This window comes from Dipodomys spectabilis, unplaced genomic scaffold (assembly GCF_019054845.1).
Source record: "Dipodomys spectabilis isolate Male_0828 unplaced genomic scaffold, ASM1905484v1 ptg000089l, whole genome shotgun sequence".
In the NCBI taxonomy this organism is placed as follows: domain Eukaryota; kingdom Metazoa; phylum Chordata; class Mammalia; order Rodentia; family Heteromyidae; genus Dipodomys; species Dipodomys spectabilis.
The window spans coordinates 14,589,543-14,614,503 of NW_024870766.1; the positions used below are offsets into that span (position 1 = coordinate 14,589,543).

The 24,961-nt window shown below is 36.4% G+C and overlaps 1 protein-coding gene across 2 annotated transcripts in view; it reads right to left on the bottom strand.

Annotated features, from left to right (window-relative positions):
* Nucleotides 1–24,961, bottom strand: part of Phtf2 (putative homeodomain transcription factor 2) — a 102,705-nt gene that overhangs the window by 57,550 nt on the left and 20,194 nt on the right. For both annotated transcript variants that reach the window (XM_042684722.1, XM_042684723.1), the window contains exon 3: nt 676–732. In XM_042684722.1, coding sequence (XP_042540656.1) covers nt 676–732 — 57 coding nt within the window. The remainder of the gene's footprint in view (nt 1–675; nt 733–24,961) is intronic.

Genomic DNA, 24,961 nt, shown 5'->3' on the forward strand with positions numbered 1-24,961 from the left:
TTTCCAGCAATTCTTTTTGCGTCCAGGTCATTCGGTTAGTAGCACCAAACAGCAGGTTTCAATTAAGCAGAGCAGCACTTGCAGAATCACTCCGATGGGAAAATGCCTGAGATACTTACCAGTTTAATAAACTGTACAGAACAATGACAGCATCAAAAGAGAGGAAAAGCAAACTAGAAGTATAAGGTGACAAGTGAAAGGGGAAAAAAGCTGACAGAAATAATCATTAGAAATTAAATTTAAGAGGACAGAAACATGCTACAAATGAAAAAATAACCACAGAAGACACATAACTATGCTATCATAAAACAGTTTATCTCTTTAGTTAAAAAATTTTACTAAATTACACATTTAAAGTTCATGGAAAAGCTCGAGCGTTGGTGGTTCATGCCTACAATCCTAGGAATTCAAGAGGTTAACACTGGGAAAACCTCTGTTTGAAGCCAGGCTGGGCGGAAAAGTCTGCGAGACTTCATCTCCAATTAACCAGCAAAATGCTGGACTAGAGGCATGCCTCAAGTAGCAAAGCATTAGCTGTGAGCAAAGAACTTGAGTAAGCTCAAGGCCCTGTGTTCAAAAGCCCTGTCACATACACAAAAGAAGTGAATAGATTATTAAATGTGACTAATAGTTCATAAAATTACATTTCAAAATTAACAAAATTAAACTTGTTACCTTGATTTCTCTTTGTTCAACAGATTTTTCCCATATTTGTTGATCATATGCTCCAATCTATGAAGGAAAAAAGAAAATACTGAATCAAATCATCACTGTTCATACCCATCTCTAAACTGTAAACTACTCAGTACAGTTAGATTTAGCTCTGTCTCAGACTTCTGGGATCAATATTGTATTGTAGAGATTCTCAAAGAATGGTTTAAGGATAACCAATATTAGAATAACCTTAGAACTTGCTAAGTGCAGACTCAGGCTTCAAGCCAGTTACTGAAACAAAACTATGGGAGTGGGCCTCAAAAATATGTTTAAAAAATTTCTCTAGCTGCTAGGCACTGATGGCTCACACTTCTTATCATAGCTACTCAGGAGGCTGAGATCTGAGGATCATGCTTTCAAGTCAGTCCAGGCAGGAAAGTCCATGAGACTATTATCTCCAGTAAACCACCAGAAAGTCTGAAGTAGTAGAGCTATGGCTCAAATGACAAGAGTGCTAGCCTTGAGCACAAAAAGCTCAGAGATAGTACATATACCCTGAGTTCAAGCCCCAGGACCAACACATACATACACACACACACACACACACACACACCACACAGACACACACACACACACACACACACACACACACACACGTGTCTAGCTAGGGGGGACAGTTCATAACTGCAATCCCAGCTACTCAGGCAAGAGAGATGGGGAAGATCAGAGTTCGAAACTAGCCTGGGCAAAAGATATTAAGATAACTCCTCCACCAAATCAACAAACAAGGTGTGGCATACATCCATAATTGCAGCTACACAGGAGCATAGGTTAGGGGTTTGCAATTGGAGACTATCCCAGGCAAAAAAAATTAAAGTGAGTTATTATCTGGAAAAAAAACTAAAACATAAATAAAGGGGAGAGAGGCTTAGGTACATAACTTAAGTGGTAGATCACTTCTCTAGCAAGCACAAGACCCTGAATTAAATCCCTATAGTGCGAAGAAAGGGAGAGGAGGAGGTGGGGGGGGGGGGGAGCGCCAGGGGTGTGGGAGGGAGAGTGGGAGGAGAAGTGGGAAGAGGAAGAGGAGGAGGAAGAAGTGATTGTGGCGGCTTTTAGAATATTTTAAACCCACAGTCACACAGAATCCTTTATTGTGTATAACTATAACTGTTACAGTATTCATATACTTTGGAAAAAAATCTCCCAAGTGTTAAATCCTCTTGGAGTTATTTTTTAAAAAGAAAAACAAACAGAACAAAAAAAACAGAACAGAATTATAGATTCATACACACAGTGACAGTAAGGATAAATTTCATTGTAATAGAAGGCTCTATGAGATCTTTTTTTCTTTTTTTTTTTTCTTTGTCGGTTATGGGGCTTGAACTCTGGGCCTGGGCGCTGTTCCTCAGCTCTTCAGCTCAAGGTTAGTGCTCTACCACTTGAGCCAAAGTGTCACTTCTGGTTCTCCAGTGGTTTATTGGAGATCAGAGTCTCATGGAGACTGGCTTGAACCATGATCCTCAGATTTCAGCCTCCTGAATAGCTAGGATTACAGGAGTGAGCCACCAGTGCCTGGTTTATGAGATTTTTTTTTAAGGTAAAACTAGCTAAGCACTATTTTCAGTTACAAGAGATTAAATATCTGTGGACACACATTAGTTCTCCTTTGCAATAGACTTCTCACAGTTGTCTCACACCTGTAATCCTAGCTACTCTGGAGGCTCATATCTGAGGATAAAGGTTCGTGCATGAGATGATCTCAATTAACCATCAAGAAAGCTGGAAGTGTAGCTATGGCTTAAGAGGTAGAATGCTAGCCTTCAGCAAGAAAGCTCAGAGACAGCAACGTGACTTCAAGTCCCAGGACCAGCACAAAAAGAAATATGTGTGTGTATATACACACATATATGTACATATATACATATATATTATATACCAAAATAGACCCTTAAGTGACATAAGTAAAACAGACTGCTTCCTTAGAGAAAATTGAGGGTACTTTTAATCTGAATTCAGGTACTTCAGAAAATATTCAGGGCTCTGCTGAGTGGTATATATGTCCTTGACAAAGTAGCCTTAAATATGAACTGAGTTTGAATCATCAGAGGCATTATGAAATGAGCATGGTAGCAGGATCCTATGTAAAACAGTAAGGAAATTCTAAAGGCCCTTTTCTAACCTAAAGCTTCATTTTATTCCAATTTGACTAGCAAACCCGTAAAAATCACACCTGTGGCTGGGGACAAGCACTTTGCCTAAAAGAGACAATTCCTGGTTTCAGTTGTCACAGAAATCAAAGTGATATTTAGACTGAAGGAGAGAAAACGATCTCACCATTTTCTCAAGTCTTATACTCATGGTTCGAGAAAAGTTTGTAAAAAGTTGTAATAGCAAATTTTTTTAACTTGACAGGTTTTCTACTTTCAATTTTACCCCTGAAACAAATACTTGTCTAAGTTAACTACATCATATAAACTTGTCACCTAATGTTTTTGTTGTTGTTTTGTATTTCTGCTACACAGAACTGAACTACAGGACAAGTTTAATTAACAATTCTCTGTGAAAACTCAGGAAGAAAACCACAACAATTTTCTTAATGCCCTGCCCCAAACCAATTTTTAAGTTATGTAATATTTCAGCTACTTTCAAATTTTATCAACCTCCTTTGCCTTCCTCTAATGCCTCTAGTGTCTGGGTATTTAGAAAAGCACCTACTAATTTTAGGCTAGGAGCATAACTCAATTGCTAGAGTACCTGCCTAGCAAGCACATTGCCCTGGGTTTGATCCTCAGTACTGGAAAGAAAAGAAAAAATAGGATATATACTCAAATAATGTTGGTAGAAATACCAGAGAACTTAATATACCCAACTATATTCCTCATAAGTGATTGCTTCAAGGTGAGAAAAACTATCATATTCTTACTATAAGAGGAGATTCTGAAAACCAAATTCATTATTTTGTAGTGAATAGTTATGTACATGCAAAGAATGTGAGATTCATTCTCTGGTGTCTAGTTATAGTAAGCAATTTCACCAATGTGCTTGTGTTATTCTCAGAGATGTCTGAATACAGTAAGGCTCTACTGTACTATTACCTAATCAGAGATGACCTACAGCCAGCCTGTTCCTGATGGCCAAGTACTTGACCCTCAACAAATTCATCCTGCATCTTCAACAGTCTGGCAATCCTGCAGAATCCTACAGTCGTCTCCATAATAGCAAGGACAATTTTAAATAGTTTTCAATTCAAGCTCCAATTCCCAATTCCTATGAACATCACCACTTCTGGCAGTCAACTGTTTCTCTAAGAAGATTGAAGTTATAAAATATAAATATAATTTTCTGAGCTGGGCCTTGGTGGCCATGCCTATAATTCTAGCAACTCAGGAGGCTAAGATCTAAAGATTGCAGTTTAAAGCCAGCCCAAGCAGGAAAGTCCATGGGATTCTTATTTCCAATAAACTACTCACAAAAGCCAGAAGTGGTGCTGTGGCTCAAATGGGAGAGCACTTGTCTTGAGCAAAAGAAGCTCCTAGATAGCAACCAGAACCTGAGTTCAAGCCCCAGGGCCGGAAAAAGAAATTATATATATTTTTTTCTGTTTTTTTTTTTTTTCCACCTGTACTATCTTATTTTCTCCTCTTTTTATTTTCACTTTCCTTGTCTGTATAAACCACTAGAAAATGGGAAGAGCACTGTGGTGCAAGTGGTAGATCACTAGCCTTCAGCTGAAGAGCTGAGGGACAGTGCCCAGTCCCAGAGTTCAAGCCCCACAACTGACCAAAAAAAAAGGGAAAAAAAGTGAGATTAAAAAGAAAAAAAAGCTGGGCGCCAGTGGCTCATGCCTGTAATCCTAGCTACTCAGGAGGCTGAGATATGAGGATTGGGGTTCAAAGCCAGTCCAGCCAGGAAAGGCTGTGAGACTCTTATCTCCAATAAACCACCAGTAAACCGGAAGTGGCGTTGTGCTCAAGTGGTAGAGTGCTCACTTTGAGCTGAAGAGCTCAGGGACAGCGGCTAGGCCCAGAGTTCAAGCCCCATGAAAGACCAAAAAAGAAGAAAAAGGAAAAGGAAAAGAAAAAAAAATACTAGACAAACAAATATAAAATTTAGTTGAAACTAAAGTGAATACTCTTTAGATGCTCCTTGATCTACTGCAGGTTGTTAAAGAAGAAAAATGAGCAAAATATAAATGTAAAACTAATGTAGCTAATATACAATATACATTATAAAGTATGTACAAATATATGCAGCAGATATTTAAAAGAATAGATGAACAATATCTGAGAAGCATAGTAGAAAATAATGTTTTTCCTTGCTGTTTATATTCACTATTATCTGAAAACTGAAATATGTTCCATAGTCCTATCATTGAATAGTAACGACAGGGAATTATTTGCCTCCTACTTTTCTTGTAAAGATGCTGTACAGAGAGGTCACAGTTACATCAGTAAGGTAATGAGTACATTATCATCCCCTCCTTTATTTTTCTCCTACTATCCCTTCCCTCTCCTACCTCCTTTATTCCTCCCTTCCCCAAAGTTGTAAAGTTCATTTCCAACATGTGTCATGTGAGTACCATTGTTGCAATGGGTTATCCTGTGTCCTTAATATGTTCAGATAAACAAAATTCAGACAGAGAAGAAGGGAGCACAGAATAGGAGATGAAAAAGGGAAGCAGGGACAAAAAGGAGAGAAAAAGACTGCCTTTATCCAGCCCTGCTGAGGTCAGCCTGGCTTCTAAGAAAATAATCTGCAATAAATATGCTAGTATTAGAAGTTCAAGTGTAAAAAAATCTAGATAATTAGATGACAATTAGGAATTCTACAAAAGAAGTATCCTAGAAAAACAATTTGGAAAGCTACTCCTAGGAGATTGGATTACCCTTTAGGTCATCAAATTCAGAAAAGCAGTAGCTCAGGTATCCAGGGCTGAAGAGAAGGTGTCTAGCTTCAAAAGAGGTAGCTATCAATAGTTTAATTAGATTAAGTGCTTAGATAAAAGATTTAACAGTTCTCAAAAAGACATAAGCATAAGTGAAGGAAGGCCCAGATTTGCAAACATGTTTTAAGTACCTAATTTCTTTAATAATGAACATATATACTAAACATACTGCCTATTAAACACCTTATTTTTCCAACCACAACTATGCTTAATTTTGTATTTCTGAATGCCATTTAAGAAACTTTGAAATACAAGCTTTTAATTCCGAATGTTTTAATACCAAATGTTTTACAAAGATGATAAAGGACCCAAATCCTTTCCTAGCTTGGCCCACGTGACTAATATCAAAAGACAATTCATTATGTACCAGGACAAATGTAATCTACTTCTGTTTGTAAGAGTATGTCTGTTAAGACTAGAACAAGAATATACCCAAGGCAACAAGTAAAATTAAAGAATCCTGAGCTAATTTTCCTCACAGAAAGAAAGACAGAAAGATTAGGGCAGAGAAAGAAGAGAAAAAAAGGAAGAAACCAGTTAAGAAAACGGAAAAGACATACCTGCACTAAGTAATAAGCATTTCTATCTCTAAATATATACAAATACTATTTCTCTTGTAACGGCCATCTATCATAAACCCACAAGAGGTAAAGGTTATGTTGTCTGTATACTTAATGTGAAAGTCCGATATTTTAACAGCTGTATAATCAAATGATTATTTTATCTTTGTAGTCTTTTTATAAAAATAAATAACATTAATCAGGAAAAAACTGTCATTATTTGGAGTGCTATTCTTTTAACATGTTTTCCTCCTGCCTTTAAGTCAACAGTTTCATTTTCTTTTTGAGACAGAGGCCTGTCATAAAGCACAAGTTGGTTCCAACATCTTGATCCCCCACCTTAACTTCTTGAGTTAGCCTCAATGCCTCACTTGGTGTTTGCTGGCAGGTATAGAGAAGACCCTGGACCATGCAAGAGGCCTGAATTTTCAGGGCACCTCCTCCACTACCCAAAATGTATGGCTTATAGCCACTTAAAATGTGTGCCAAGGAGTTTTTTTTGGTAATCTTTCAAGTGTCTTTATTTTAAATGCCATAAATTCTTTTGCTCTCAGCCATTATCAGGATCATGCCATAAATAAAGTGTTACTACAGAAAAGTCAAGCTGGCTACAATGCAAATAAAAATGCATCTTAAAGATTAAATTCCTTTGGGGAAGAGAATATAACTTTTCAAGAAAGTAAACAGATTTCTAGGCTTTAATCAACTTTAAGATATCTAGCTGCTAGCCTTAAATTTGGATCAAAATATCAAAGTTATCTAGAGATACTAAAATCAAAGGGCAAAATTTGGTCTTTGTCCTATAGAAAACCCAAGTAGTACATCCATTGGAAGGAAGACCTTTGAGAAAAATAAATATTTTTTAGTTAAAAAAATAAAATCTGGCTAATTATCAAAGATTACATTCATTATAATTAAACCTAATTAATGCCAAATAATCTTGGCCTCATCTAACTAGTAGGCAAAATCAAAGATGTGGAAGCTTGGAAATTTGGAGAATGGAGACAATAACTTAAGAACAACCAATTGGGGAGACTATATTCTCAATCTGAATGATTAAGGATACTAAGAAAGACAGATGCAGCTGGAGTTGATATTAGAAGCAGTCAAGTATTTATGTTTCTATTTTTCTTTTGCCATAAGACTCAATAGTTCAAGATGAGGAGTAGAACTTAAACATTCACTCACATTCTGCTATCAAGTATCTACAATATACTTGTGATGCTATACATTTGACAAGCTCATTCATTTAATCTTCATGGCTTCCTTTCTCTTTCTCCAGTACTGAGCAATCAGTGCTGAAAACTTTAAGTAACACAGAGACATAAGAGCCCAAAACAAAGTGTTAGATTCACAATAGAGAGAGTATAGCCCATGAGGATGGGCAGGCATGGCCAGATATCAGTCCAAGTGGGATGTGAAGACCTTGTCAGATGAGGGAAGTCAATGCTTAGGAAAGAAAAAAAGAACCACAAGGAGGGTAAGCCAGAAGAGCACATCAAAATTGTAGCTGGGTAAGGAGGACATCTACTTGTATATCAGGGTATACTACAGCACAAGAAAGATAAAGAGCCTTGAAAAGAATGAAGTATCTGCATACAGGATGGGAAATGGCAGCTGAGGTAAGAGGTTGACTAAACATATGGGGACTGAATCTCAAAAAGCTTGAAAATGTTTCTCTGGTGACTCAGAAACCTCTATCTTGAAAAATAAAAGATCAGCTCAGTAGTTTATAATGTGAGTAGGGGAATGGTTTAGTAACTGTAACACATTTATTTAATAGAATATTATGATCATTATAAAGAACATTTAGTGATAAACCTTTTTATATGTTACATTCAAATGTGACAGTGAAAAATAAAATATGATCCTAATTTTGCTGGGCAAAAGTCACAATGTTAACATCAGGGCAATGCATGATTTAAATTTGTATTCTATTTATCTACATTTTCCATTTCTCCTATGACAGAAATGTAGTACTGCCATAATTATAAAAAAGTAGCATTTTTTAGGGGTTGGGAAGTTGGCTCAGTGGTAGAACGCTCGCCTTGCACGCTTAAGGCCCTGGGTTCAATTCTTCAGCACCACATAAGCAGAAAAAAAAAGTTGGAAGTGGAACTGTGGCTCAAGTGGTAGAGTGCTAGCCTGGAGCTGAAGAGCTCAGGGACAGCACCCAGGCCAAGAGTTCAGGCCCCACGACCGGACCCCCGCCCCCCCAAAAAAGTAGCATTTTTTAAAAAAAAATCAAGAGAAAATGAAAATTAATAGCCTCAAAAAACAACTGTCAGCTTAGTCTAAGTTAAAAGGTTTTGGATACATTTTTTCATGGAAAAGTACTATGAGTAGATGGGCGAGCCATGAAAAAAAGCCAACAGCCACTACTCAAACTTAATTTAATAATGTCTCATGATGAAAATAGGATATATAAAAATTTTTTGGTAAAAAATCTAGTATTAGAAAAGTCACATGGACACATACACATATATACACACATATACAAACATACATATACACATTATTAGATCACTAGAGATGAGAAAAAAATAAATTGAAGAACCAAAATACTAAAATATATGAATCCCTAAGAAAACAAGAACATTCCACCAAGGATTCCTGTGGTGGAAGGGTAACTAACAAATTGCATTAAGTGGTGATGGAATTAATTTGATGGTTTACACAAGAAAGTTAAGTATAGAAGGAAGGGAAGCTGGCAAGTGGCTTCATGGAAGAACTGGGAGAACTCCAAGTTCTGGGAGAAGCCAAGGAGAACTCTTTGGCCTAGGTAGCAACAAGCAAGAGTTGGCCATAAAAAAGAAGCAGCCCTAAGTTGTTTCATCTGACTCCTACCTGCTGGTCCCTTTCAATCCTCAAAAGAACCAAAAGATTACCCTCAGAGGTAACAACCTTACTAGATATGTTGTGTGATTTCCCTCAATAATGCCCAAGTGACAAGACTCCATCTTTAATACTGAAAGATTCAGTGAATTAAATATTGAATTTAAAGATTAAAAGCATATATTTAGCTGATTCAAAATTCTCTACACTTAAATAAAATCACTAAACCAATACTAAGCATAAAGGACTGAAGTCCTGCTATCTTCTTAGAGGGACTAGTAACCACCAGGTCTGTGTTATTTGATCTATTACCCTCTCCCACATAACAATGACTCCAAGATGAAGACATCTGATACAAGCTGACCCAATCAGATTCCTCTACATTACAAATGTCAGATTAAACAGGAGAAACATAGGAAACTGATGGCTAATAGGAATAAAAGCAATATTAACAACAAAGCTCAAAAGAAATTCTATTGCTGAGGAGCCCAACATGGGCCTTGGTTTGCCTTTCCTTCTCAGGTCTTGGCTGTAAGGTATTGGCAAAGCTTACACATGTGAAAAGTAGAAGCAGAATAGAGTGGTGTTTTTTCCTAGCCCAACTTTAATGAGAACATAGCTGTTAATGCAAACCAACACCATGCTGCATAATTTACAAGGACTGTTTACTTACCAACTTGCTGGTTTACGGCAATGTGCTCTCAGTGGGTTTATTAATCAAGGTACTGCCTGGTTAATAACCTCTCTCAATAAGTCATCTTAGCAAAGACAATTTAACTTCTGCTTTTCTACTTAATCTAACTTAAAGTCATGAATTGTGAAGACTCTACTAGTAAGGAAAGAAATGATCAGTTATTTATATTAACTATAGGAAAATAAACAAATACACCTTACTTTATCAATCAGAAAATTGAACATTTTATCCAGAATAACACTGAAAGTTCAATTTAAACTTAATAATACTAAAAGTTCTGTTTAAAATTTAAAGTCCTATTTTAAAATCTACCACATTAATTCCACAATGATAAAGCTTTTAAAGCAAAATTCATAAAATTTAATATCCAATAAGTCTTACAATTTTTGACTAACAATGTTGATTTTTTAGTGAAGAAAACATATATACTTCAAAGAAGCTGGAACAGCATTTAGTAAGTGGTAACATTAAGATCAAAAAAGAATCCACAATCCAACTAATTCCAAGCTAAAGTAGGAAAAAGCCACTCTATGCCAATCAATTAGGAGGGATTACTGTTTGTGTGACAAATAGAACTCTTTTTATTTCAAAATTGTTGTTGTTGTTTTAAGGATCAAACCCAAGGCTAGTCAAATGCCCTGTAACGGGAGCCACATCCTCAGCAATTCCTTTTTTGTTTTTACCTCAAAAGACCTAAATCTTAAATCACAATTCGAAGACTTTATTTCCCAGACCTCATAGGATACAGCCAGAATCTTCAGGAAACCATAGTGGGAATGTAGATTGTGCCAATGTAAATGTCTCTCTCAGGATTTCCAAAGCAATAGAAAATTCAAACTAAAGTCATAAAATCCAAAATAATTAAAATAGCTATTAAATTAAAACCAGGGACTATTGAAAACAAGTTGGCAGTTATGACTTGGCAAATTCACAGTAAATTACCAAACAGAAATGAAAATATGTTTATATGGATTCACACACAAATGTTTTTATCAGCCATATTCATAAAATTAGAAATGATCTAAATGCCCATCAATTACAAATGGATAAACTCATCTCTACAATGATATTCTACAATATTCAGCAATAAAAAGGCATGAAGTACTCATGTGCTACAAACATGGATGAACCTCAAAAATACCATGCTAAGACTACATGCTGTATCATTCATATGGTATTTACCATTTCTTATGTTACATGAACTGTACAGAAGAAGCAAATCTATACAGATAACAGGAGGTAGATTAACGGATCTATGATGCTGGAAATGAGGAATTACTGTAAGTGGATATGAGGTTTCTTTTTAAAGTGACGAGTAAGATCTGAAATTACATTGTGATAGTTGTGTAACTATATAAATTTATTAAGAATTACTGAACTATACACTTATAAAACCAGTACATTTGATGGCATGTACCTTATCTATAATAGATCAAAGTAGAATATAGTTGATAACATGCAATATATAAAGAAAAGAGGCTTATTTTTAGCTCACAGTTCTGGAGATAGGACAGCATTTTACCAATACCCACTCATTTGTGAAAAAAAACCTCTAACTATGTTCACAACCTGACAGATGATATCACAGAAAGAGCACATGGAAGGGAGAGACCACAGAATAAGACAAGAGGCAAAATATAAAGCCAGACTTGTGTTTTTTTGTTTTTGTTTCAAAAAACAGTTTACACTCTTGGGGATTACATGTGGTCCTGTAAGAACTACATTAATCCTTTGCAAGGACAATGCCTCCAGTGACATAATCACCTTCCACTAAGAAATTCTACTACATCAACACAATAACACAAGAAACCAAGTGTTTTAGTGTACATAATGTTTCAAGGGAAAGATTCAAACCATGGTATCATGTAAATTAAATTTCACTAAAACTACTTTTTAAAAAACAAATAGCAAGCTGGGTACTGGTGGCTCACACCTGTAATCCTAGCTACTCAGGAGGCTGAGATCTGGGATTGCAGTTCAAAGCCAGCCTGGGCAGGCAAGTCCATGAAGCTTTTTTTTTTTTTAAACAATTTTTCATTGTCAAAGTGATATACCAGGCCGGGAGGGGGGTGGGGGGGTTACATTTACGTAAGTAAGGTAATAAGTACATTTCTTGTCAAACTTATTACCTTTCCCTCATTTTTCTCCCACTTGCCCTCCCCACTACTCTCCACACCCCCAAGTTGTACAGCTCATTTCCAACATATTGTCTTGTGTACACTGCTGTTGCACTGGTTCTTTGTTTCACCGTTCTGTTGTTCCTCTTTCCTTCCCTAATTCAAACAAACAATTAACTACCAGAAAATCAGAAGTGGCACTGTGGCTCAAGTGGTAAAGCACTTGCCTTGAGCTGAAGAGCTCAGGGACAGGACCCAGGCCCAGAGTTCAAACCCCATGACAAACAACAACAACAACAAACAAACAAACAAAAAAACAAACCAGCAAGCCAGGTGCGGTAGCTGACACCTATAATCCTAGCTACTCAAAGACTGAGATCTGAGGATCAAAGTTCAACGACAGCCTGGGCAGGAGACTCTAATTTCCAATTAATCACCAAAAATAAGCAGGAAGTGGTGCTATGGTGCTATGGTAGAGTGCTAACCTTCAGCAAAAAAACTCAGGGACAGTGCCCAGGCTCTGAGTTCAAGACTAAGCCTGGCACAAAGAAAAAAAAAGAAATAGTTTTATTTTTGTTAAATTTTGTTTGAAATGATAAGCATTTAAAGGAAATCTAACTATTACATATATTCAAAGGGTCTCCGTAAGTTTTGGCTTGAAAGGACAGGCTTTTCGTCATTATATCCAGAAAACTGCTTCAGGTTTTTTGAAGGGGATTAATTTGGTTTGGTTTATTTGTTTTTGCTGTCAGGATCTCAAGTTTACTAGCTTGATTGCTCATGCTGACATACCACTTGAGTCATGCCACCAGCCCAGTTTTTTGATGGTCAATTGGAAATGGAATCTCACAGACTTTTCTGCTAGTGCTGGCTTCAAACTGTTACTATCCAGGTTTCAGTATCTTGAATAACTAGAATTAAAGGTCTAACCCATGGGGGTACCTGGCAACTACTCCTTTTTTAGTGTTAAAAATGGGGTGATCTTTCTAAAAGATTATACTATTTAAGCTCTCCATACCATTTATTATATTTCAGTTAATTTATTTGTAATTACTTGCATACCACCCTACATGCTTAATTATAGATTTATAGGCATATTCTTTCTACCTCAAATGAGGGAAACTACACAGCCTTTGTTTCTCTGGATATGGCTTACTTCACTTAATATATTTTTTCCGAAGTATAATCTTTTAGAAAGTCCAGGCCAAAGCTGAGCACAGAAAATGGGTATATCCTGGGAAAAGGAAAGAGGTACAGATGAACAAGGGGTGGGGGGGGAGAACACAGTCAATAATTCATTGTATATACCACAAAATTAAGAAAAGGGAAGAGGTAGGTCAAAGGGGGGTGAGAATGTTGAAGGGATGACATTGACCAAGGTGCACTATATTCATAAACTGCTTCGTTAAGTGGTGAGGTCCTCCTTTGCATATCTACTCAATGACAATAAAAAATTAAAAACATAATAAATCTGGGCAATCTGGAAACTGATGCTGAACAAAATACATTGTACACATAAATATTAAACTGAAACCCCTTTCTACAAATAAAAATAAAATAATAAAATAGGGCAATCATTAGTTAGGTATTATAATTTACTACAACCGAGAAAATAAATGGTAACAGAAATTGTCAATGTATAGTTGTTATATGTGCATTATTTGAAATTTTAAGACTTACTTTAATATACATGAAAGCTCTTTGAAATTACGTTGTAAAACAGAAGACCTGTGCAGGCCAAGATTCTCACATTTACTTGATGACCTCAAACAGTTTGAGCAAAATAAATGGAAAAGACCTCAGAGTCTCTCTTCTCAAAGATATTTTAAAACTGGATACTGCTTACACTTAACATAGCCCTTAGTATACAGTAAAGCACGTTAGTGTTATTTTTAACCTCAGTCATGTTTAGCATTTATAACATATCAAAAATGGTATCTCTTGAATTTTTGGATCAATATTAAAATAAAATTAGGCATTCTTAATTTCATTACATAGTATTTCATTCATAATATTTCATTACATAGTATTTCAAAGGTAAGGGAAAGCTGAGTTAACGTCAGCTTCTTAGATAAACTGAAGTATGGTATAACCTTGGAAGCAGAGATAAATAATACTTGTACCATCATATTAAAGTTAAGTTGAACACAGTAGCTTGCTCCTATAATCCTAGCTACTTGGGAGTCTGAGATTAGATGGACCAGGCCAGCAAGGAAAATAGTTCAAATACCTCTTCTTAACCAATAGCTGGTGTGGTGATCTGTCATCTCAACAATATCAAAGGAAGAGATCATCACAGGATTATGATTTAAGGCCAATCTGAGTAAAAAAATAATTTTCATGAGACTTAATCAAGTCAGAGTAACTAGTGACTGTCATTCCAGCATAGGTGCAAAGGACAAACCATGTGGATCACAGTCGAGGCACATGCCTGAACAAAAAGAAAGATCCTATCTCAAAATAGCCAGTAAATACCTGTTTAGTAAGCAAAGGCCCTCAGTTCGAACCTAAGTACAACCCAAAAAAAGAGACATAAAGAGGCAGATACATAGGCAGGATACTTAGGAGGGCAGGATCACAAGTTTCAGGCCAGCTTGGGCTACAATGCCACTTGGCAGGCCACATATAAAATATCAGTCTGATGCTAGCACCAGGCAAACAACAGGCCAAAACCTATTTTTGTCAAAACATTGCTAGGGGCATGGCTAAGGTAATATAGTTCCTGCCTAGCAAGCACAAGGCCCTATGTTCAACAACAATAATTAACATTTAACATTTATTATTTATCAAACACTATCACACTTGGAACGTATAATAATCTTCTCTACACTATGAAGTAGATATTACTACTATTCCTATCCTATAATTACAAAAACTTTGTTGCACAAGAGTAAGCAACCAGTAGCAGAACAAAAAAATTCAAGTACAGACAGACTGGCTCCATAACTGAACCCATCAGTAACTAACTACCCATCAGTAATTCCATTTACGTTCTTATGCACACACACCACTATGTTCTCTTGCAATGTCTCTGGCCATTAATAGTATACGGAAAAGGGGGTAGTCAATCCCACATCACTGTCTAAATTTTTGCCCCTATTGACCCTCGATGGATTCCTTTCCAGTAGGAAAGCTACCAGAACTTATTAAGAAAGTAAATACAAATATACAAAACCTAACTCAGTATGGTGGTACATGCCTGTAATCCTAATCTTGAGGACAGTGAGACAAATATGAATTTGAGGCCAGCCTGGGTTACAAAGCAAGAATGTCTCAAACAAACCAAAATACACACAACACACAGAGACACATGAAAAGCCTTTCACAAATAAGCTCTAAAAATATATGAATTAAGTCATTATTATTTTAATTGGAGGATAATTATAAGGTAAATGTGCTCATATATGCACTAACAACAGTAATAAATACATAAAGACATAAGTGTAATAAATGTTACTATTGCCACTTAAATAATTATATACTGCTTCTTTTTCCTTCATACTATAGCATAAGGAAAGAAATGTACATGCTTATTTGCATTCTTTTAATGTTTGTCATAGGATATACTGACTTACTATTGCAAAACAAGCCCTTGACTAAACCATGTGTACATAACATGAATCGAGACAGGTCACCTTTTTTGTTTATATATTTCTAAGTTTACTATAAATAGCAAGAAAAGTTGTACCATGTTTCAGCGTAATTTAAGTGCCAAGAATATTAATGCACCTTGATTGTTTATATATCTTCACATTTTAAAGACTACTTAATGTATTACTGCTGGTCCTTCATAGGAAATAGAAATGATTATGAAACATGTCTGAATTATCCAGGAATTGTTTGGCTTCCTTCCCATTGCTTACATAGGGTAAGATTAAAACTGAACAAGTGAAGATAAATTGCTCTTAGGTAGCTCAATATAGATCCCTCAGAATAAAAATCTAAGGAATCTGAACTGCTTTCATCTTTGTCAAGAAAAGGCCTGTAATAACTGCAAGCCTATGTGTCTCTAGAATTTAACAAATACCAAATATAGACAGACCTACAGAAATTAGACTTTTATGTTAAACATGTAGAATTAAGAGAAAACTGGGCACAGGAAAAAATCAAATCAAATCATCTACAGTATTTATTGAATTTGTAATGAATAATCTATGTAGTGCTATGCCTACAACATTCATCTTTGTCAAATACACTATAAAGTAGCTATAATCTTCCACTGCAGACTAACACTTCTTTTGCTAATGAAACAACTGAGCTTGAAGAAGTATGAGAAGATTTTACATTTTGTGTTTGGGAATAAGAAACCTAAGCTCTGACTTTTAGTTACACTGCACCACACTCTGACACAACATGTTATCCCCAGGCCAGGATTTTCCTAAGTATGTTTAATGGATATTATGATGGAAAAAAATTAAGGTGAAAAACATTGAGAAATTATGTATTCTCAGCCTTTCAGTCTTAGAAAACCAGTAACATAGTACCTCATTTGCTCTCTTAAATCTTATAATCTTACCCTTGTCTCACTCAATATTTACCAAATTTGATTTTTTAAAATCCCATTATTCTACTAATGTTTATTAACATCATCCAGAGCACACTTTGGGAAATGATATAACATGTTGAAGTATTATGTTTAATACTTAATGTAAAAGATACTCAGCACATTCAACTATTTCAGTTTTGATTTTTCAATAGATTAAACCAAGTTGCTAGACAAAAATGACTAGGTTGGTACATAGATCATCAATGATAGTAAACACATATTAAGAGCTCTAGTCGATCAGCAAAAAGCCAGAACAAGAGGCGTAGTCAAGTGGTGCTAGCAGTGATAGGAAAAAGCTGAGTGAGAAGAGGCCCAGTACCTGTGCTTATGAGCATGGGCAAGCGTGCGCGCGCATGTGCACACAGACAGACAGACAGACAGACAGACACACACACACACACACACACACACACGAGCACAGTATTATTGTCCTTTGGAGTATGATAGGAAACTACTATAAATTCTTTTGTTGTTGTTGTTTTTTTTGGGGGGGGGGGGGTCCGATCATGGGGCCTGAACTCTGGGCCTGGGCACTGTCCCTCAGCTCTTCAGATCAAGGCTAGCACTCTACCACTTGAGCCACAGCGCCACTTCCGGCTTTTTTCTTTTTGCTTATGTGGTGCTGAGGAATCGAACCCAGGGCCTCATTCATGCAAGGCAAACACTCTACCGATTGAGCCACCTTCCCAGCCCTACTACTATAAATTCTATCTTTCCAAAGAAACAGCTGAAGCCAGGTGTTTGTGGCTCATACTTGTAATTCTAGGCTACTCAAGAGCCTGAGATCCAAGAATCATTATTTAAAGCTTGCCAGGACAGGAAAATATGTGACTCTTACCTCTAATACTAAAATTTTGAGCTGTAGCTCAAATGGTAAAGCACTACCATTGTGTGATGGAACATGCTTATAGTTCCAGCACTCAGGAAGCAACGTTTGAAGACTGCCTCATCTCCCATTGCAAGACCTTGCCTCAAAAATTTAAAAAAAAGGATAAAAACATAAGACTTGATAAACAAAGGAATAACACTATGGAAATTATGGTAATTAGAGGAAAAAAATTAGAGGAAATTTTATGAGGGCACATCAAACACTCTGAAGATAATTCTATTATAGCACTTACCACAAGGAACAATATTGTTCCCCCATGATACAGAGTTGTCTGAAGAACTCTGTGTGTGTGTGTGTGTGTGTGTGTGTGTGTGTGTATGCGTGCGCGTGCACGCACATACACACATGTGCATGTGCTTGTGTGGGTATATGTGTGTCTCCATCCAAAATGTAACTTAAGGACAATGAAACCTACTGAAACTGACTTAGGAAAAGAGGAAGGTACATTACATTCATGTATGAAAATGTTGCAATAGGACTGGAAAGGTGGCTCAGTGGTAGAGGCGCTTGCCTTGCATGCTTGAGGCCCTGGGTTCGCTTCCTCAGTACCATATAAGCAGGAAAAAAAAAGCCGGAAGTGGCGCTGTGGCTCAAGTGGTAGAGTGCTAGCCTTGAGCTGAAGAGCTGAGGGACAGCGTCCAGGCCCAGAGTTCAGGCCCCACGACCGGACCAAAAAAATAAAAAGAAAAATAAAAAAAAGAAAATGTTGCAATAACAGAGCCTGTACCACTAATATATGCAAGTAAAATCTTATTTAAACATAGTTGGTTGTAAATTCTACCAGGAAATTATTATTGGGACACAGTATGTCTCAATAATAAAAGTTCTGAATCCTTAAAAAACAAAACAAAACAACTATAAATATTGGCAAAACTAAATATACTGAATTTTATTCATATTAATTCAATATAATGAGGGTCCACTTAGGAAAATTCCCCTAGTTTTCTAATTATAAGTAAAAATTGGCTCTTAAAATGCATTGTATTCATAATCTGACTTGTGGAATTAAAACTCTTTTGTACAACTACTTATAAATTTTTTAAATCAAGGCAAAAAGGTGTGTGTGTGTGTGTGTGTGTGTGTGTGTGTGTGTGTGTGTGTGTGTGTGTGTGTGTGTGTGTGTGTGTGTGTGTGTATGTAGGGGTGCTGTTAGTTCATGCCTGTAATCCTAGCTACTTGGAATGCTGAGAACAAAAGGATAGTAGTTCAAGAGTAGCCTGGGCAAAAAAGCCCCGGAAACTCTTTCTCTATGGAGGAATGCTGCACTCACTGGGGTGAGCCTGTGATCCTAGCAATGACAGGAAACCTAAAAATAGCCAGATGGTAGCTCAGGCATGTGTTCGGGTGGAGTCAGACTCTATTCTAAAAATAAGCAGTGAAAAAATCAGGACTGGAGTCATATATCCTACTGTCTACCATTTTGAAGACTGGGGGAAAAGACTCAAGGAAAAAAAGACCTCATTCTCTTGATTCTTGAAAACTCTCAAGTAAGTTTTTAATAAGACCACCTTACTAAAACTTCCTTTTACACTGTCTTTCACCTGTTTAGAGATGCCTTTAGCCTTCTCCAAAATCCAGGTAAACCAGAACTCTTTATAAGAAAAGATAGCAAACTGAAGGTGGATTTTTCTAGAATGACAGGGTAAAATATTTATTCTGTAGAAAACCTCAAATGGGAAACTTTTAGGTTGGATACTTGCAATATTTTATTTACTGTGAATCAGTCCTTGGTACTGAATCAACAGCTTTTATTTGAATAAACTTGATGGGTGATTCAGCAGACAACAATTTAGCTTCTAAGTTACCCGTTTAAACAACATTTATAAATGTCACTTTGTTGTACTATAAACATACACCATGTTACCAACAGTGCTTTTTAGACAATTTCTGCCCTTCCAAAGCTGTCACAGTTTACCTACTATTAGGCCACCAATGGTAATCTAGCAAGTTCTTTCATCACTATGTCTGTAACCAAGGTTACAGATAAACTGACTGGAAGACATGTGGAACACAACTGTCGAATAATCTATCTTGTATGTTTCTATTTTTAAGTGTTTCTATTTTAAATTCAGTCATGAGAGCTACAGTAAAAAAAAAAAAAAAAAAGGTGAGAGACTATTTTCCAGTATGTCACAGAATGCTTTTCTTTTCAACACCACACTACTACAGAAGCTTTATTCATTAAAGAACGTCAACTTCAATCAAATAACATCTTTTCTTGGATCTCTTTATACTTGTAAAAACAACTACTTTAGGGCTGAGAATGTGGCTCAGTGGTAAAGTGCCTGCCTAGTATGCATGAAGCCCTAGGTTCTATTTCTCAGTACCACATAAACAGAAAAAGCTGGAAGTAGTGTTGTGGCCCAAGTGGTAGAGCACTAGTCTTAAGCACAGAGAAGCTCAGGGACAGAGCCCAGGCCCTGAGTTCAAACCCCAGGGCTGGCACACAAAAAAAAATACTACTTTAATTTTAAGACACTTTATCTGGCAACAGCTATAGGCAAATGAGTGCTTTCTTTTAATGGAAGAACTATACCCCACCCCAAATCATAAGCAAATATTATCATTTTAAAAAGTTATATACTATGTAGAAATTCCAAGTTCTAACCTACTAGCAAAGCAAAGCCTTTTCTTTGTTTCAGGTTATTTTTTTTGCAAAACAAAACCTTCAATTATTATATATCTAACTTTTTTTTGGGGGGGGTCCGGTCGTGGGACCTGAACTCTGGGCCTGGGCACTGTCCCTCAGCTCTTCAGCTCAAGGCTAACACTCTACCACTTGAGCCACAGTGCCACTTCCGGCTTTTTTCTTTATGTGGTGCTGAGGAATCGAACCCAGGGCCACAGACATGCAAGGCAAGCGCTCTAACACTGAGCCACCTTCCCGCCCCATATATCCAACTTTTTAGGAGTGCAAAATATAAAATAAATATTAAACCAGATGTGGTAGTATGCACCTATAATTCCAGCTCTTGGGAGGCAAGAAAGGAAGATAAATAAACAACAAAACTTCCCCGAACTTTTTTGCTCAAGGCTAATGCTGTACCACTTGAGCCATAACTTTACTTCCAGCTTTTTTAGTAGCTAAATGGAGAGAAGAGTCTCTCAGACTTTCTTGCCCAGCTAGCTTCAAACCATGATCCTCAGACCTCAGCCTCCTGAGTAGCTAGGATTCCAGGTGCGAGCCACTGGTGCCCGGCCCAAGCTGTTCTTATTATACATTAAGATAGTGTTCTTAACAGTGATCACTCTCAGAGTTGTAACTAAAAAGGAACAATTAGGGTTTTTTAATCTGAGTCATACTATAAAATTGTTCTGTGTGTAAATATTTGTCAAGCTGACATCTACTCTGACTTTTGGAATACATATTATACTCCTAAGCATTTAAACACAGAGAAGGGGTGGAATGGACTCATACATAGTCAGGATTCTTTTTTACAAGTTAAAAGTTCAATTCAACCTTGCTTCAACAAAAGGGAGAATTTACTCACATACTGACTGAACTATACAAAGGTCAGTGTTAATCTGAGTGTGGAAAGAATCCAAACACTAAAACATTATGTTGGCCTGTGGTCTATACCTATACCTGACCCTCTCTCATATTTCTTTTTTTTTTTTTTTTTTGGCAGGGGGGTCCAGTCATGGGGCCTGAACTCTGGGCCTGGGCGCTGTCCCTCAGCTCTTCAGCTCAAGGCTAGCACGCTACCATTTGAGCCATAGCACCACTTCCGGCTTTTTTCTTTTTTGTTTATATGGTGCTGAGGAATCGAACCCAGGGCCTCATGCATGCAAGGCAAGCGCTCTACCACTGAGCCACCTTCCTAGCCTCCTCTCTCATATTTCATTTTCTCCCATCCACAACTTTCTTCAGATTGTGGTTACATATTTGGAGATAACTCCAAACTTTTACTTGTCTAACTCTTTGGAGGAAGAAGCAGCGGTCTTTTTTACCACCTCTAAGTTCTTTAAAAACATTTGCAGAGGAACAGCTTCAGTTGTAGAACATTATGGATCACATCACATTGATTGAAAAATTCATGAACCACTTTTTAAAAACTTTTAAAAATCACAAAGCCGATTTATTCCTTCACAATCTTATGACATATAGGAAATCATTATTCCCTTATAAAATCTTATAAAAGGGCAACTGTGGCTCTAAGATTAAGAAACAAGCTGATAAATGTCACAAACTATAAACAGATCCTAAATCTTTAAAAGAACAGTACTCTTAGACAAGCACAGTGGCTCCCAACTACTCTGGAGGCTGAGATTGGGAGGATTGTGCTTCCAGGTCAGACAGGGCAAAAGTTGGCAAGACTTCATCTCAGCAAGTAGCCTGTCATGTAATCCCAGCTACATGGGTAAAAGTATCATGATCTGAGGCTGGCCTCAATTTTTAAAAAAACAAAGTAGCCACTCTGCAACACTCTACATATGTACTTAAGTATGTACACACACATTCAAATCTACTCACAGCTGGACTTAACTGAAAAGTAGGGAATTTAGTTTCCAACCATTTATAATTATCAATCAAGGTCATGTCACTCAGGCTAGCTTCTCATTTAAATTACCAAATGAATCCCATTGTTTACTCATAGTTGGAAGCCATTAAACACACTGGTTCATATTTTCTGCTGGCCACTAACTCCTTCAAGGCAATGACTGAGTTCAATATTACAAAGTTCTTCTGTCTTGTGAGCTACTGTTTTACTATCTCTATACAGTGTTGCTAGGTATTTCTTCTCTTCTCTATTTATCGGGTATTTGTAGGCCTGCACTCTCTTTTATTTATTTATCTCCTAAAGATAGAACTTTATTCTCATATTTGATCTGCATATTCACAATAGAATCCTACTGTTCTTGGTTTTTGTATGTGTGTGTTTTTTTGGTTGGGGGGATTTTTTGGTCTATTGTGGGGCTTGAACTCAGGGCATGGACGCTCTCCCCAAGCCTCTTTGTGCTCTCTAGCATTCTACCATTTCAGCCAAAGCTCCACTTCTGGTTTTTGAGTGGTTAATTGGAGAAAAAGAGTCTCAGGGGGGAACTTTTCTGCCACGATTTAAAACACAGTCCTCAGATCTCAGCCTCCTAAATAGTTAGGATTACAGGTATAAGCCATCAGTGCCCCACTACTCATCGTATTTTTAAGATATAATTAGCCAGGCGCCAGTGGCTCATGCCTGTAATACTAGCTACTGAGGAGGCTGAGATCTGAGGATGGAGGTTCAAAGCCAGCCAGGGCAGAAAAGTCCATGAGACTCTTATCTCCAATAAACTACTAAAAAACCAGAAGTGGCGCTGTGGCTCAAGCAGTAGAGTGCTCCCTTTGAGCTGAAGAGCACAGGGACAGTGGCTAAGCCCAGAGTTCAAGCCCCACAACCAAAAAAAAAAAAAGATATAATTAATACATCAATTATCTTTGAACTCATAAAACTTTATGTTCATATTTAGAGTCCCATCCCAAAGATAATTCCCTCTCCTTGGAAATTGGAAACTAAAAATATGAAAACACAGTATTTTGTTACAAAGAATACTCAATAGCCTATTATTAAGCAAAAACTTCTCTGGATTTTCCTGTTACAATTCTTGTTTCATAAACTATTTTTCAAGCTAACTGAGAATTACTTTGTAACAACAGTAACTTTCAAATTACTCATGACCATGATTCCTTACAGTAATATAACATGAAATGTAAAACTAGTTAGAAAAGAACTTATTTCAAAGTAAATCATGAAACATAATTAAAGCTATCTCATATTTTATTTGAATTTCAATATACATTTCTAATAATTTAAAGTAGGTATTTTATTTTCTTTCAGACATTTCACCAACAATCACTAATGGCCTTTGGAGCTACCTAAAGTTTAGGAATGTTCAAAACTGAAAATGTCACCATTTTTCATCAGAGAAAAGTTGACCCTAAAGTGAATCAAACAAATAAATACTCAAGAAAATGAAGATGAATGTTTCTTAGTTTTTATTTCCAATGATACTGCCTAGTATAAACTAGAAAACAGTTAATAATAGCAAAGAAAGCAAGGAATGCTAAAATAGTCAAACTTTTAAAATCATCTCATCTGGGATATCTTAACTTGGTTTCCCAATAAAATGTGACTTTTTACAAAGTATATGAACATTATAGACATTTTTCCCAAAGTAAGATACTTAGCTTTTATTACAATATTAAAGGGACTGAGAACCATTATCTAGTCAATATAAAAATAATTACTGACATTCAAAGAAATAGTTATTTGTCTATGGTCAAATAACCAGCACCAGTTTTAATACTCAAGCTTTCCTTTTACTGAAGTATGAACAGTGATTAAAATATTTTTTAATAAGCAAAAACAAATCTACATGATGTAAGACCTCAGGGAACTCGAGCTAAAAGTATGGCTCAAGTTGTGAAGAGCCATTCTTGAGCAAAGTTCGAGCCCCAGCACTCATTCACTCTCACGGTTACACACACACAAATGTTGATGACTACCTCTAGAGAGTAGAACTCAAGGTTGAGTAAGAACCACAATATTGGGGCTTTTTTTTTTTCCCCTTCATCCACAATAAGCCTTGAAACAAAAACATTTCCATTATCTATACTAGCAGTTCCCTGATGTATATGGTTTACATTTACTGACGTTTTTGTGTGATGTTTATTGTGTGCTTTAGAGAATTTTTTTGTATTAAGTGGGCATACAAAGAAGTTAGTTACAATTTCCTATGTCAGATTATGAACACAACGCATTTAGAAAATTTTTTGATTACATATATACAAAGCTGCTAGATAAATTACCCTAGCATGAGAGGTTACTGGGCCAACTACATGTGAGTATAATATTTCAAACTGGGGCTGGGAAGGTGGCTCAGTGGTAGAGCATGCTTGATGCATGAGGCCCTGGGTTCGATTCCTCAGCACCACATAAGCAAAAAGAAAAAAGCCAGAAGCGGCGCTGTGGCTCAAGTGGTAGACTGCTAGCCTTGAGCTGAAGAGCTGAGGGACAGCACCCAGGCCCAGAGTTCAGGCCCCACGACCGGACCCCCCACCCCCAAAATAATAATATTTCAAACCTTCCAGACCTGTGAAAGGTGAGCCAGCCAAGTATGTTCTATAAATGATGTGCAGGGCAGTTTGAAATATTTCACATAAGAAGCTAGATTGTTTGGAAAACATTACTTCTATAAAAAGAAATTAGTAAAGATAAAACTTTCAATGATACATATAAACTTTTGTTGTATTTTCAAGAATTTTCTTTTATTTACTTCTTTAGCTAAATAGGCTCATTTTTAACTTAAAAGAAATATTAACACTAATATAAAACCACAGAAGACTGAACTAATCACATACTAACAATACTTCCAATTAAGCCCTTTAGTTTTTTTTTAAAGTGGTATTATGAATCTGTGGTATTTGTTACAGAATCAAATAATATATCTAAAGACAGACTACATTCTTACATTTGTCTAGTATTTAAAATGTTTTAATTATCACTACCTCTACCTCAAAAACTATCTTATTTTACTTCATATGGAAAAAGTTTAACTATATAATTACTTTTTAAAATAGAAACCTGAATAATAAGGTATTAAGAATATTTTAAGAAATGGAAACAAATGTAATTTATCCATACACTAATAATCTATAACACAAAACATCATACATTTTAACAAATATAATAATACTCTGGAGTAAATCGTTTATTATATTTTCAAAAACACTATTT